Genomic DNA, 13216 nt, shown 5'->3' on the forward strand with positions numbered 1-13216 from the left:
AAAAGCAAATGGAATGGCCCACCCCACCCGGCTGTTACTTTAAATTAAACTCTTCAACGAGAACAGCAGCAGCACCTCGTTACACAAACAGAACGAGAGTCGCAGACAGCGTGGCAGAGGGCAAACTGGGTGGGCAGGATTGGCGACTGAGCGCCTCATTGTCATCTGCATTGTTGTAGCATTCTCACAGTTTACTGGGTATTGTATGGGAGCCCAGGGGCTTGTTATATGATCATATGGGAAGGCGCTATATAAGACAGGGCTGCACTGCCAACTCCATCTGTGTGTCGTCTGCCTGTTCTCCCTGCGTCTGTGTGGACTGCAGCATGTGGACTTAGGAGAAGTGGCAGGCAACACACAGAAGGAGTTGGCAGTGCAGCCCTGTCTTATATAGCGCCTTTCCATAGGTCCCTTCAGCGGTGTGCTGATTACTCCCTTACTACTGTCACTAGTTACACGATGGGTCCCTTTCTTGAGGTTCTGTGTGTGTTAGCGTGTCGAATGATGGTGACTGAAAGGAAGGAGGGATGGAGGGAGGATCAAAGGGCTCAGCCATCCTGCACAGCCCCCGAGCAGCACTCCCACCAATCAGCTCAGAGCTTCTATCAGCAGGCCACCAGGCGACTGGCACACAAGCAAATGGTGGATGTGTCCTTGAGTAGCAGAGGAACCAAATGACAGCAGTAGGCTGGGGCCCCAGAGGACGGAGACCCCAACCCCATTTAATGTCCAAGTTCCCTCAGGGATGAAATGACTGAAAATGTGTGACATGTGGCCTCTCATTGTAGCCTAGGTGACATCTTCATGAGGCAGTCAATCCTGCTTTACCAGAAAGACCAAGTACTTCCTGTGTAGAAGAGGAAGGGGCGGGGCCGACAATGTCCAGACTGGAAGTGACATCAGCAGCCACCTGGCGACTTCTCTTCCGCTCACAGCTGTGAGACCCTCGTGACGCTTGTGTGTGTGACTACACACCCCCCCCCCACACACACACGCACATATAAACGGTGGGGCGGCTGTCAGCTCTTAAGTTTCCTTTCCTTTTCTCTTTTCTTTTTTGTATTCTTCCCTGCTCCCTTCTTCGCTCTCGCTCTGTTTGTTGGTTTTGTTCGCCCCTCCCACCTGACACCCCCCAGCTCCGCCCTTTCCAGATTGTTCTTTTGTACCTTTGACTTCTTTAGTGGGAGTTGCTGACGTTTGCCTGCCGATTTTGGCTTTTTTGATTGGACGAGAGCCCGTGTTGTGTGTTGTGTGCCCGGGCCTGGGCTTTCAGTGGTTGTCCTCTCCCTCTCTCCGTTTCTAATCTCCTCCCCTTTCTTTCCTTCAGCCTTTGGTCAAAACGAGTGCCACGACCCTGGCATTCCCATCAACGGACAACGCTTCGGGGACCGCTTCCTGCTGGGCAACTCCGTTTCCTTTTATTGCGATGAGGGCTTCATCAAGACGCAGGGCTCGGAGACGATCACGTGTATCATGCAGGACGGCAACGTGGTGTGGAACTCGGCGGTCCCCAGATGTGAAGGTAGGAAGGGGGGGGCGTTTGTGAGATTGGGGGGTTTGTGTCCAAAGGAAGCGACAGCCCCAAAACCGTTAAATAAGGGACCGTGACAAAACAGGGGAGACCACTCTGTCCTTTTGTCACCCGCTTGTTTAGCTAACAGCTAAGATGTCCTCGTGTCTCATCCGGTGACACCTCGTAAAGGGGGGGGGTGCTGCCCCGGAAGTCCCCTTCTGTATAGTGGAGTGGCGACTTGTCTGGCAGTTCTTGATACCCTGGTGCCTGATGCATGCCAGCTGTGGACTGTCAGGGTCTCTGTCACCATCAGGGGGTCTCCTGGCCGATTTTCTCCTCTTTTGCAGTTTCCATGCTGTTGTTATTTTCGTGAAATGTCAGTTGGGTTTCCAAGTTAAAAACTTCGGCTCTTAAATTCCGTGTCAGGGTCTGAATTTGGGTCTCGCGATTCACACGATACGGGAGAGGGTCAAATGCCAGTGGTCCGGGAAGTGCATCTCCAGGGAGGCAATTCTGGGTCTGTAACCTTTGCTGTGTCTTTTGCAGCCCCCTGCGGAGGTCACCTGACGGCGCCGAGTGGCGTGATCCTGTCCCCTGGATGGCCGGGCTTTTATAAGGACTCGCTGAGCTGTGAGTGGGTCATCGAGGCCACCCAGGCCCACGCCATCAAGATCTCGTTCGACAGGTGAGACGCCGGCCCCCCGCTCCATGGCTTACCGCTGACTCATTGGCTTTGAGTTGCTGCTCTCTGCTTAGTCTGTAATTACGTGTGCTGTAGACGAACTCGGGTCACAACCCTCAGACCTCCTGAGACCCCCTCGTAAGTGACTTGACGAGCACTGAGTGGGTTTCACTGCCGTTGATGGACGCACAAGCCTTACTTTGAAGACCCCCACCTTAGTGGGGCCACACAGCCGTACACCGACTCCCATTGTCCCCCAGACATCTGCATGAGGACCACCTGCTCCTTCGCTGTTCTGTGGCCGTGCGGAGCCTGAGGGGTCCCGGGTTCAAAGGTCAGCTGGAGTCGTCCATCCCTGACTCACCGAGCTGCCCCCCCCAGTCCTCCATTCACATTTGCACTGAAGTTAACTTACGGGTGGCAGGACCCTCAATGCTTTGGGGGCACCCAAAAAAATGAGACCTCGATATTCTGATGCCAGCAGCAGCTCTTTATGTGGAAAGACCAGCAGGAGAGTTGGGGGGCTATGGGGGTGTCAGAAAATGAAACAGAAAGCACAGCAGCCCAGTGTGGCCCCCTGCTGGACAGCATTCCCTACAGCACTTCGTCTCCCATTCCCGCTGTTTGCAGGGTGGGACAAGAGAGGAGAGGTGAACAACTCTAAAGGTCTAGAGAGCCCACCCTAACACAAAATGGGCACGAGTGGTCCCACAAGTGGGGGGCTAGCAAACGAGTGGCCTGGCAATGACATTCAAGTCCAGAGAGTCGAGGCTCAGAGGCTAGAAAGTCACTGAGAAAGGCCTGAAGCCGGGCAAGGGTACCAGCACAGCTCCGGCTGGCATGCCAGTGCCCACGTGGCATCCTTCACACAGTAACAAAATAAAAATAAAAGCCCAGACAGGCAGACCAAGACGTGAGAAACACCAGGAAATAAAATTTAAAAAGAAGCCTGAGGGGAACCCAGAAAGTTAGAGGAGAACCCTGAAGCCCCCGGCCACAGAGCCCCGAGTGCGAGGTCTCAATTCGACTTGTCAACGAATACAAAAGAAAAGAAACTACAAAGGAAGCCCGAGGCCCGCTGCTTCGTTCTCAGTACCATTTTAATGCCCAGGATGTGCCCAAAGTGCTTCACCGAACGTCAGCTAGAAAACGAACACGGACATCCAATTAGGGGGGCTAGAAATAAGAGCAAATGTGAAACGCCGAAAAAAGAAAAGAATAAGAAAGACGGAAAATCCCAGGTGGAGTCGGCGAACCCTAAAGGTGAGTCTGGAGGTCACTGAATCAGCCGAGGGGACAGAAAAGAATCAAAGAAGGAGAGTGCGGGGGGCCGAAAGACCACCAGCCAGCAATAAAACATGAACGGTGGGCCTCATCTGGGAGTCTGATGAGATGAGGAGACCAAAGCGCCCGCCAGGGATTGTCACTCTTTCTTTCTTTCTTTCTTTCTTTTCGTGCTCCCTGTACTCATCCCTCCTTTAGTTTTCTTTCTTTCTTTCTGTCTTTCTTTCTTTCTTTCTTTCTTTCTTTCTTTCTTTCTTTCGTGTCCCTCACAGGGATGTCTTCTCCCGCTTCCCGTTTTCAGGTTCCAGACGGAGGTGAACTACGACACGCTGGAGATCCGAGATGGGCCGGTGAACTCGTCCCCGCTGATTGGCGAGTACCATGGCACTCAGGCGCCCCACTTCCTGGTCAGCACCAGTAATGCCCTGTACCTTCTCTTCACCACCGACAACAGCCGTGCCAGCGTGGGCTTCCAGATCCACTACGAGAGTAAGTCGCCCGACGCGTTTGCCGTTTTCTTTGTGGCCTTCACCCTCTCGATGGCCGGTGACGAGATGTGCTCTGTGGGGACATTTGGCCGCCCGGCCCTTGAGCAGTTGTTTCCTGCAGCCCTGGCGTGGCCGGATTTTGCCCCTGCTGAGCTTGGTGGTCTCAAGACCCTGCCAGTCAGTTGCTTAATTTCAGATTTTTTAAAATGATTTCCATAAAAGTCCAAGTGGGGCCAACAGACCCTCAAAGACAAAGGCAGCAATGGCTGCCATCATCACGCAAACCTGGCACAGGGGGTCCTGGGTGGGCACATCGGTGATCTGCTCAAAATGGGTGGAAGAGGCAGGAGGACCTGAGAAGACTCCAGGGCCCATGCTGGGGGGCTCATGCCAGTCTGCCCACAAGTCCCACAGCGTTTGGCCAGGAGGTCTGAGGATTGGCACTTTAACTTTGATATCCTCGGCCAGAGGAGACCACCAGGTGACCACGGAGGTCCCACAAGAGTCCCCCCCTGTACCTGGCAGCAGGCATTAAGGAAGACGAGGAGGTGACAGAAAAGGAACAACAGCTCAGCGGCGACGCTCGTCCTTAAGACTCGCCCGTTTGGAAGGGTCAACCCAACAGTGCATGAGGCGCGGGTGACGTCATGGGTCATGACCTCTGGGGGCCACGCCTCCTAGCAACACCACCACAAGATGGCAGAACCTGCCGGAAAGCAAAATGGCGTCAAGTAAAAGTGAAGTCAAGCAACGGCGGACATGAAAATGAATTTGGAGCCTTTGGATCCTGAGCGTCTAAAGTGGTCCAGTGAGCCCCTGACATCAGAAGTGCGCCCACCCGAGGGATTCTGGGTAGGTTACTATGGGAATGGGGGATGCTAGAGGCCTGAATCAAGATGGCCTCACGCCAAACCATCAGACGACGTTCACTTCCAGATTTAAAACTAAAGACGAACCTGAAACGGACGTGAAGATCAAATCAGCCGAAGTGAACTTTAATGCCACCGCGAGTGGCCCCACTTTACTGTGTCTGGCATGTGGACCCCCGAACGAAACTGCCAATGGTCTGCGGGGGGCCTTTCTGACGGGTGATGGTGTAACTCGGGCTCCTCTGTCCTCAGGTGTCCGCCTGGAGTCCGATTCCTGCTTGGACCCTGGCATTCCAGTCAATGGCAAGAGGCACGGGGACAACTTCGCCATCGGATCCCGAGTGACGTTCAGCTGCAGTAAAGGGTACACGCTGAGTGACGAAGAGCCCATCGTCTGTGAGGACAACCACCAGTGGAGCCACGCGTTACCCAGCTGTGACGGTAATAAGACGAACGTGTGGGCCGCTTGGGGGGCAAATGTCGGGCCGATGGGCGGCTGTTCTTCATTCATCTCGTCATGTGGTGGTCCTGAATGTCATCTCGTCCCGGTGGGCGTGTCTGTCAAGTGTCACATGGGGGCGGGACATCACATGACATCCTGCTGGGCTGATAAACAATCACGCTGAAAAAAGGTCAAAACATGCAAAAGCCTGACCTGAGACCCCCTCAAGACCCCCCCACACACACACACAGCGTAGACCCCAGCAGCACAAAATCAAGAAGCAGGCTTCAGGGCCTACAAAGGACCACAATAGGGAGAGGAGAACCAAAAGACCCCTGGCTCACAATAACACGTGAGACCCCAAAAGCCAAATCTGCGACCAAAGAGCAGCACTCAGACAACAGTCAGTCCAAACGGGCCGAGGACATGGGCACAACCCCTCAGCACCGGACCGAGCCCCCCATTTAAAGGCACATCACATAAAAAGTCGTACTGGGGGGCTAAATCAAAATGTAAACAAAAGGTTTGTTAAAAAACAAGAAGGTCATCAGGAAGATCAATTCAAAACACGCCTGAGACCCCCGCAGTGCCGTGAAGACCGCGCTGTGCCCCCCGTGTGACTTCATCTTCATCCTCACCCTTGAGGGTATTAGCGGCCATATGTGCATCTGCAGTGACGGACCCCCGTGATTTTATACCTCGGCTAGCTGGGGGTCTCTTAGGCTTCATAATCCAAACACGACGTCCGATGGCTCAGCGCTGACCGTCCATCAACAGACCAGCTCAGCAAACATTTAGACAAGAAGTGGCCAGTGAGCCCCCCGAAGCACACCTCACTACGTCTGGCCAAGGGGGGCAATGCCACCCCCAAACACAGCAGCGCCAGACTCCATGAGGGCTCACCTCAGACGTGTCAGAAAGGTGGAGAAGCAGCGTCCAAGGGGGGGCCCACGCTTAGGGGGCACTATGTAACCCACCATACCAAGAATATGGACACGGGCAGTGACGAGTGCTCTGTGACCCCCCAGGGACCCCCCAGCTCCTCCTCCTGAGGTGGACTTGCAGACTTCTGCCCTCCCATTTTGTGATTTCAGGTGAAATTCCGTCGTCCACAAATCCCCCCAGGCCCCCTGTAATGAACCAGCAGACACCCCTCCACCTGTCTGGGGTCTTCGTCAGAGCTGACCGGCTGGTACTTTACTTGCCCCAGCACTGCCCCCTGCAGAACACCACATCACACGTCAGCTCTCCATCTCCGTGCTGCTCCTCCTCAGGCGTCTCTCCTCCTGTCCTGTGTGCCCCTCTCTCATCGTTCCCTGTTGTCACCTCCTCACGGCACACCAGTGACACGCGATGTCCCCCTCTGAGCCCATGCCAAGTGGTCCCTGACGCTCGTGTGCTTGATGTGCGCCACTGCCAGTCAGTTTCTTCTCATTTTGATGGAGTTTCTCCTGAGTGCAGAGACTTTTGAGAATAAGGGTCCTCTGTGCTCAAGCCCCCCATGACAAATGCCATCTGCTCCCGCTGCTCTCTTTGACTTGGCACCACCACTTCTCCATCTGCAGTTTCCAAATCACTAAATCAGAAATGAGGCAAAGGGGGCCGTGATTTGAGTTGTGCAGCCTGAAGGGGGCGCTGCTGACACAGCAGTTGTGGGGGTCGCTTTGAAGCAAACAAAAGACATCAAGGAACCCCCCACCCAGACCCCCATCCAGCTTTCTGTCCCTTGGAGGTCCCTTAAGTTGCTCACTGGATTGAGATGGCAGGTGTCCTTCATGTGAAGGCGCTATATAAAATGACAAAGTCCTGCCACTGACCCCCTGTGGACATCTTCTGACCCCCCCGGGCAAATCCGAGTGTATTGAAGTGCCATGGCTTCAGCCTGGGGTGGCAGAGTTGGGCTGTCATGGCCTCAGCTCTCAGCCCGATGTGCCCGTCTGATGTTCTGTTTGACTCCCTTGAATTGGCAGGCTGAGCTTCTCCTCTCCTTTGTGTCCCACTCCTTTGGTCCTGGTGGGTGGTCTGCTGTGCTCCTTTCCCTTGTGACCACCTTATTGAATTGGCCATCGTGCCTGGTACCTCTGGTGGTCTTCTTGGATGTGCCTCCATTCTGACAATTCTGAAAGCAGAGAAGAGAAGCTCACGGGCAGGCAGGGTGGACGGTGAACCACCTCAAAAATCAAATAGTTAGGGTGGCACAGTGGTAAACAGAAGAGTGGGCACTGGGGTAGCACAGTGCTTGACAGAGCTGGCTCACTGATTCACTCTACCTTCCATTATGAGAGCATGGTGTTCAATTGCCATCCAGTTGCATGGGCACCGGGGTCTGACATTGCCCATGACTTGTGTTCCTCGGCTCACTTTGGCACACGTTTTGTAACTTTTTGTGACTGGATGATTTTATCGGTGGCACATCCTGGGCTCTGTCTGCCTCACCTTTTTTTTTGTCTCTTTTTGTCACATGCAGCTCTGTGTGGTGGGTACATCTATGGCAGGAGTGGCACGATCCTCTCTCCCGGCTTCCCCGACTATTACCCCAACTCCCTGAACTGCACTTGGGTCATTGAAGTGTCTCACGGGAAAGGTAAGATTCTCCGGGGCTGCCGTGACTCGGGTTCAAGACCATTCTGGGCTCCCCCTCAAATGCTGAGCCCCCCCTGGTCAGCCTGGGACAAGGCCTCGGGTGACTTAGCTCCTCCTGGGCTCTTTCATCGCCTGGTCCCCCAGCTGCCACTTGTCACTCCACCCTAAATGCCACTCTTGGTAACCCACAGGCTCTTAGCTTGAGGCCCGTCCATTCAAACAGGGTGATTGGACAGCCTCGTTGCTATTCCGAGACAGACACTGATCTTCCACCAATCAGCTTTGGACTCCTTCTGTGACATCACAGTGGAGGGCGTGGCATGTTTTATTGACACTGGCCGGCCATGAAGACCTTGAGGCTGATTGAAAATTCAAGCGAGTGCATTATGTGCACTTCCTGTTTATGATGTCACAGGCCACGGTCCAAGCTGATTGGGTGAAGGTGAACAACATGATGGAAGGGGCGGGTTCAAGGGAGGAGCCTGTGGATTACAAGGGGACTGATAGCTTAAGGGTCCTCCGCTGTGAGGTCTGAAGGGCACCGTGAAGGTCACCTCTGAAATTGTGGGCATGTGGGCAAGTCACTTGAGTGCCCGGCATCATCTTTTGATCAACTCCTGTATCCTGTATAGGAATGGGGGGCAACAGAAAAGTGGGAAGTATGGCCTCTCTGGGATGACTTGGCATTTGCTTGGGTGGTGCCATTGGCTTGATTGTCATTTGTGGGATTGTGGCTTTGGGAGATGAACGGATGGATGGATGGATGGATGGATGGATGGACAGATGGATGTACGGATGGATGGGCAGATAGATGGACGAATGGATGGATGGATGGACGGACAGATGGATGGACAAATAGATGGATGGATAAATGGACAGATGGATGGACGGATAGATGGACAGATGGACGGACGGACGGACGGAGAGATGGACGGATGGATGGACGGATGGATGGATGGACGGACGGAGAGATGGATGGATGGATGTCGTGCTGCCGCTGGCTCTAAGAGACGCGTCAGAGGAGCCGAGGGACGCCCATGCCTTCTAATCAGACCCTCTGGTGTATTTCATATAGCGCCTTACAGTCCCCTTTTCTCTTCTCTTCTTTTTTTGGGCAGGCGTCCAGCTGCTGTTCCACACTTTCCACCTCGAGGATTCACACGACTATCTGCTCATCGCCGAGGATGGCAGCTTCGTGGACCCCGTGGCCAGGCTCACTGGCTCTGTGCTGCCACCCTCCATCAAAGCGGGCCTCTTTGGAAACTTCAGTGCCCAGCTGCGATTTATTTCTGACTTCTCCATGTCCTACGAGGGCTTCAACATCACCTTCTTAGGTGAGGGGCTGCAGGGCTCATCCTGTGACAAGTTGTACTGTGACATCATATGCTGCCCGTCACCTGAGAGCAATCACTTACCACACCCGTGTGTCCCTGTCCAGGAGAACCTGGACCCCTGATCAGGGGCCCAGACAGAGCAGTCTGTGGGGACAGTGGCAGAGGGGTCCCCTTAAAGATGGTGGGGTCACTCTGAGCAGATACTTGGGTGGGGACAAACTGGGCCAAGACCTTGGAAGTGATCTGGTGGGGGGGTCAAGTGTGAAAGAGAGAAGAGGAGACCCCCAGCAGACACCTGACGTAGACCCCCCCATGATAGAAGGGGCTGTTCAGTGGTCTGCAGACCCCACGTTTGAGTCCTGTGTTAGCCAGCAGATGATGGGGGGTCATAACCCTGAACAAATTCCTAGATAGGGACAAATGTGACCATAACCCCAACATGGCATGGAGTGGGCACCATGGAGGTGCATGAGAGACCCCCTCACAGGTAGGCTGTTGGACCCTCGAAGTGCCCCTTTGATCCCAGGGCCCCTGGTGTGAAGTCGGGGGCCCCCTAAGTGATTTCTGGCCGGTGACATCTGTCTGTCTGCCTCTCATCTGATGTTTTGAGTGTTTTGCTTTGGCATGACTCAGGCTGGGCACACATCTTCTGTTCGTTCATCAAAGGGTGTTTGGCTAGCAGCAGGTTGGCAAAGAACAGGAAAAAAGTCAGCCTGGCAGGAATAGAGCGACTCCACATGCCAACCCTGAGGAGCAGAGGGTGATAAGTGGGGCAGAGAGGGCAGACCTAGCAGTATAACAAGAGAGGGCACCAATGCAGGAGAGGCAGAGTGGCAGGCAAGAAGAAGTGTGCCAGGTTCCAGAGGGCAGGGGACTCAGCAGGTGCCAGCACTGCCTGTCCCAGCCAATTGAAAAGTACCAGCACCAGACCAACCTGGGGAAAAAAATCAGAGGGGCAGTGACATCACCAAGGGTGGGCATTTGAATATGTAAGGATGGCAACAAAGTGAAGAAGCTTTGGTATGAGAGATTTTTGAACTGGGTGGGCATTAGGGTTAGGGCTAGGGTGAAAGGTGCCATAGAGACATGTGAAAGGCGCTATATGCTAGAGGGGTGCAGAGGTACAGCATGTCTTGACTGAGGCCCACCACATCATGCCAGTCTGCTCACCTGCTCCCCCCTGCTGTTTCTGTGCCCACTGTGGTAAGCCAGTGTGTGTCATTGGGGGCAGCTGTCCTCCCAGCGCTGGTTCTTGCTTTGTGCCCTTTGTCAGCAGTCTAAGTGGGCATTATTAGCTGCTCCTATAGTTCAGTGCCCACTGCTGGTTGCTCTGCTGTCCCTGTGCCACGGTAAGGGACATGTCCATGAAGTGTTTTCCTCCTGCTGTGCTGCTCTCGCCTGGCATTGCCACACTGTAACTGTTTGCTTTTCTTCTTTTTCAGAGTATGACCTGGAGCCGTGTGACGACCCTGGGGTGCCCGCTTTCAGTAGGCGCATTGGCTTTCAGTTTGGCGTCGGAGATTCTTTAATCTTTTCTTGCTTTCCGGGCTTTAGACTGGAAGGCACCAACAGGATGACGTGTTTAGGAGGCGGCCGCCGTGTGTGGAGTGCACCTCTGCCAAGGTGTGTGGGTAGGTGGTCTCACGCTTTCATTCCATTCATGTTGAGGGGGGGCAGCGGGTTTATGAGTGATGGTGGGCGTTGGCAGCCCATGCGTGGGACGATTGATTGGAGGCAGAGTGTAGTGACCACCTGAGACGTGTGTGGGGGGAGCCTGGAAGGGATGGAGTTGGGGGGACTTCTTCGAGGTCAGCGCCTTCTTCTCTCCGAGTTGGCAGCTTTGTGACCTGTGGGTCCTTCCCCCTTAGTGACCCCACCTGGCTGATGTGTTTGTGCCAATGCCACTCGCCCTGATGCCCCCTGTGGCCCCTCGTGGCTCGACGTCTCTTCAGCCCAATCTGTAAGGCCTCCCCGTGTGCCAGTGTGCTCACTCTGTGTTCCCGTTGTCCTCCCAGCTTGACTGTAAACATCCCAGCTGGTGAGCCTCTCTTCACAGAGCAGCCGTGACGGATCGCTCGGAAGCAAACACTGCCTCGTTGCTAATGAGTGGCAATGGCCCGGGCACAGAATTTCCCAAGTCCGCCCACGGGGGGTGCGAACGCCGTCAAGATGATGCATGTGCTAATAATGAATGAGCCGGCGAGACGACGGGCTTCCGGCCCGCCGCAGAGCCGTCAGAGCGCATCATCTGCTGGGATTCGTCCTGAAGGGATCCACTAACAGAGGCTAATTGGCCAATGGATGTGAACGTCCGAAAGCGGACCGGCAACGGCGTGAAGGCCTGGGATTCCAGTTTGCTTTCCAGTTTTCTGGATTTCGCCCAGAGGGCTGATATGCCAAAGCGGCTCCGGAGCCTCGGCACCTGCCCGCCGAGTGTGAACGTGTTTATGGAAGAGCAGATGATGAATGAAATTGGAAAACATGTCCTCACTTGGGAATTCCAGGAAGTCGCTTGGCACTGCGTGTGCCCGCGGCTCATCGTCAATTATCAGCAGCGCTTTCTGTCTGGCACCCCCTTAGTCAGACACGACTTCTCAGGCACACACTGAGTGGTGAGGCTTCTAACTGGCACATCCGAGGTGTTGGGACAAAGTGGGGGTCTTCTGGAGACCCCCTGTGTCCAGGAAACACCCACCCAGTCTGCTTGAAGGTTCTTGTAGTGTGCAGAACGAAGAAGAAAGGAAGGAAGAAACACCGAGCCAAAGTGACATCAAATGGCAAAGGCAAAGCCCACCAGAGCCACGCTAACTAGCCAATCAAAGTCCAAAGTCGCTGGCCTCCTCTTCCTCCTCACCTGGCGAGCCCCTTAGAAGACAAGAACAGGCCATTCAGTCTAAAATAACATGGCGTTGAGATCTGAAGACCCCTAAAGTCCTGCTGTCCACCCTCCACGCTTCTCTGTGAGGAGATAAACGTTTGTGTGAAATTCGCCTTGAAGTTCTCATCTTTGCTTTTTGTGGAGGAAGAAACTGGAATGCTAATTGTGAAGCCCCCCGCCGCGAGTCCTCCTCGTCTTCATTGGCCCCTTCAGTCCTTCCTCCTCTTTCTCGGACACACTGCCGAGTCTTTTTGTGGTATGGAGACCAAAACGGCACGAGGTGCCCCCCGCATCCTTCGTGAAGAATTTCGTTTCAAGTCCCAACTCCAGACGTGTGCCCCCTTTGAGAAGCTCAGCCTTTGCTGCTGTCGCTCTCCGGGGTCCTGAATCATCCTTTCTCTACGCTGCGCTCTGCTCCTTGGTGTACAATGGTGGGATGTCGGAGCGCTCAAGGGGAGCCCCTGGACTGGCACTCCGCACATCGGGGTCTTACTTAGTACTAATGGCTTCTGTCTGCTTCACTTCTGCCACCTGTAGAGGCTCAGCGCCTCAGTCGCTCTCCTCTGGACTTTCTCCGGTGCTGCTTGGTCTTCTTTGAGCTACTGAGACCCAAAGTGTAGCGAGAACTCCCGAGGAGAGCCCCCTGTTCTCTGTGTTCTCTAGCTGAAGTTACACCTTCTGTGCACACATGGGGGCGCTATATGAGCTGACATCCTTTGGCCACCCCAGTGTCTTCTGTCCTCTCCACAGCTCCACTTGTTTAACCTGAGAAGGTTTGGCTCCTGCAGTGGGTCTTCCTCTGCTGCTCTCCATGGTGCTGATCCGGCTCTCGTTTCCACTGCTCCCAGTACTCCTGGTGCGGCCTTGCCAGCACATTATACGGGCGAAGCTGTCAGCGTTCATCAGTAAGAGCTGGGATTGCACCGCTGTGGGCCCTTCAGTTGTGTCTCCCCTTAATCTTCAGCGGCTCTCCAAGGTCCTGAGTCCGCCATGTTGCTCTTCTTCCTCTTGTGGTCGTAGACACAGCTGAGGCCTCACCCGCGTGTTCCATGAAGCCTAAAGATTGACCTCCGCTGGCCTGAACATATTGCGATGGCGGACGTAGGGGGAGACGAGACCACCGCAACTCCCAGGCCCCCCTTT

At 54.4% G+C, this 13216-nt stretch overlaps 1 protein-coding gene across 1 annotated transcript in view; it reads left to right on the forward strand.

The window, feature by feature from the left end:
* Positions 1-13216, forward strand: part of LOC120517025 (CUB and sushi domain-containing protein 1-like) — a 293367-nt gene that overhangs the window by 176452 nt on the left and 103699 nt on the right. Inside the window, exons 15-21 of the mRNA XM_039739099.1 lie at positions 1328-1522; positions 2060-2198; positions 3781-3968; positions 5089-5277; positions 7746-7862; positions 8980-9195; positions 10638-10826. Of these exons, the coding sequence (XP_039595033.1) occupies positions 1328-1522; positions 2060-2198; positions 3781-3968; positions 5089-5277; positions 7746-7862; positions 8980-9195; positions 10638-10826 (1233 nt within the window). The remainder of the gene's footprint in view (positions 1-1327; positions 1523-2059; positions 2199-3780; positions 3969-5088; positions 5278-7745; positions 7863-8979; positions 9196-10637; positions 10827-13216) is intronic.

Source organism: Polypterus senegalus, chromosome 16 (genome assembly GCF_016835505.1).
Source record: "Polypterus senegalus isolate Bchr_013 chromosome 16, ASM1683550v1, whole genome shotgun sequence".
Taxonomy (NCBI): Eukaryota; Metazoa; Chordata; class Cladistia; order Polypteriformes; family Polypteridae; genus Polypterus; species Polypterus senegalus.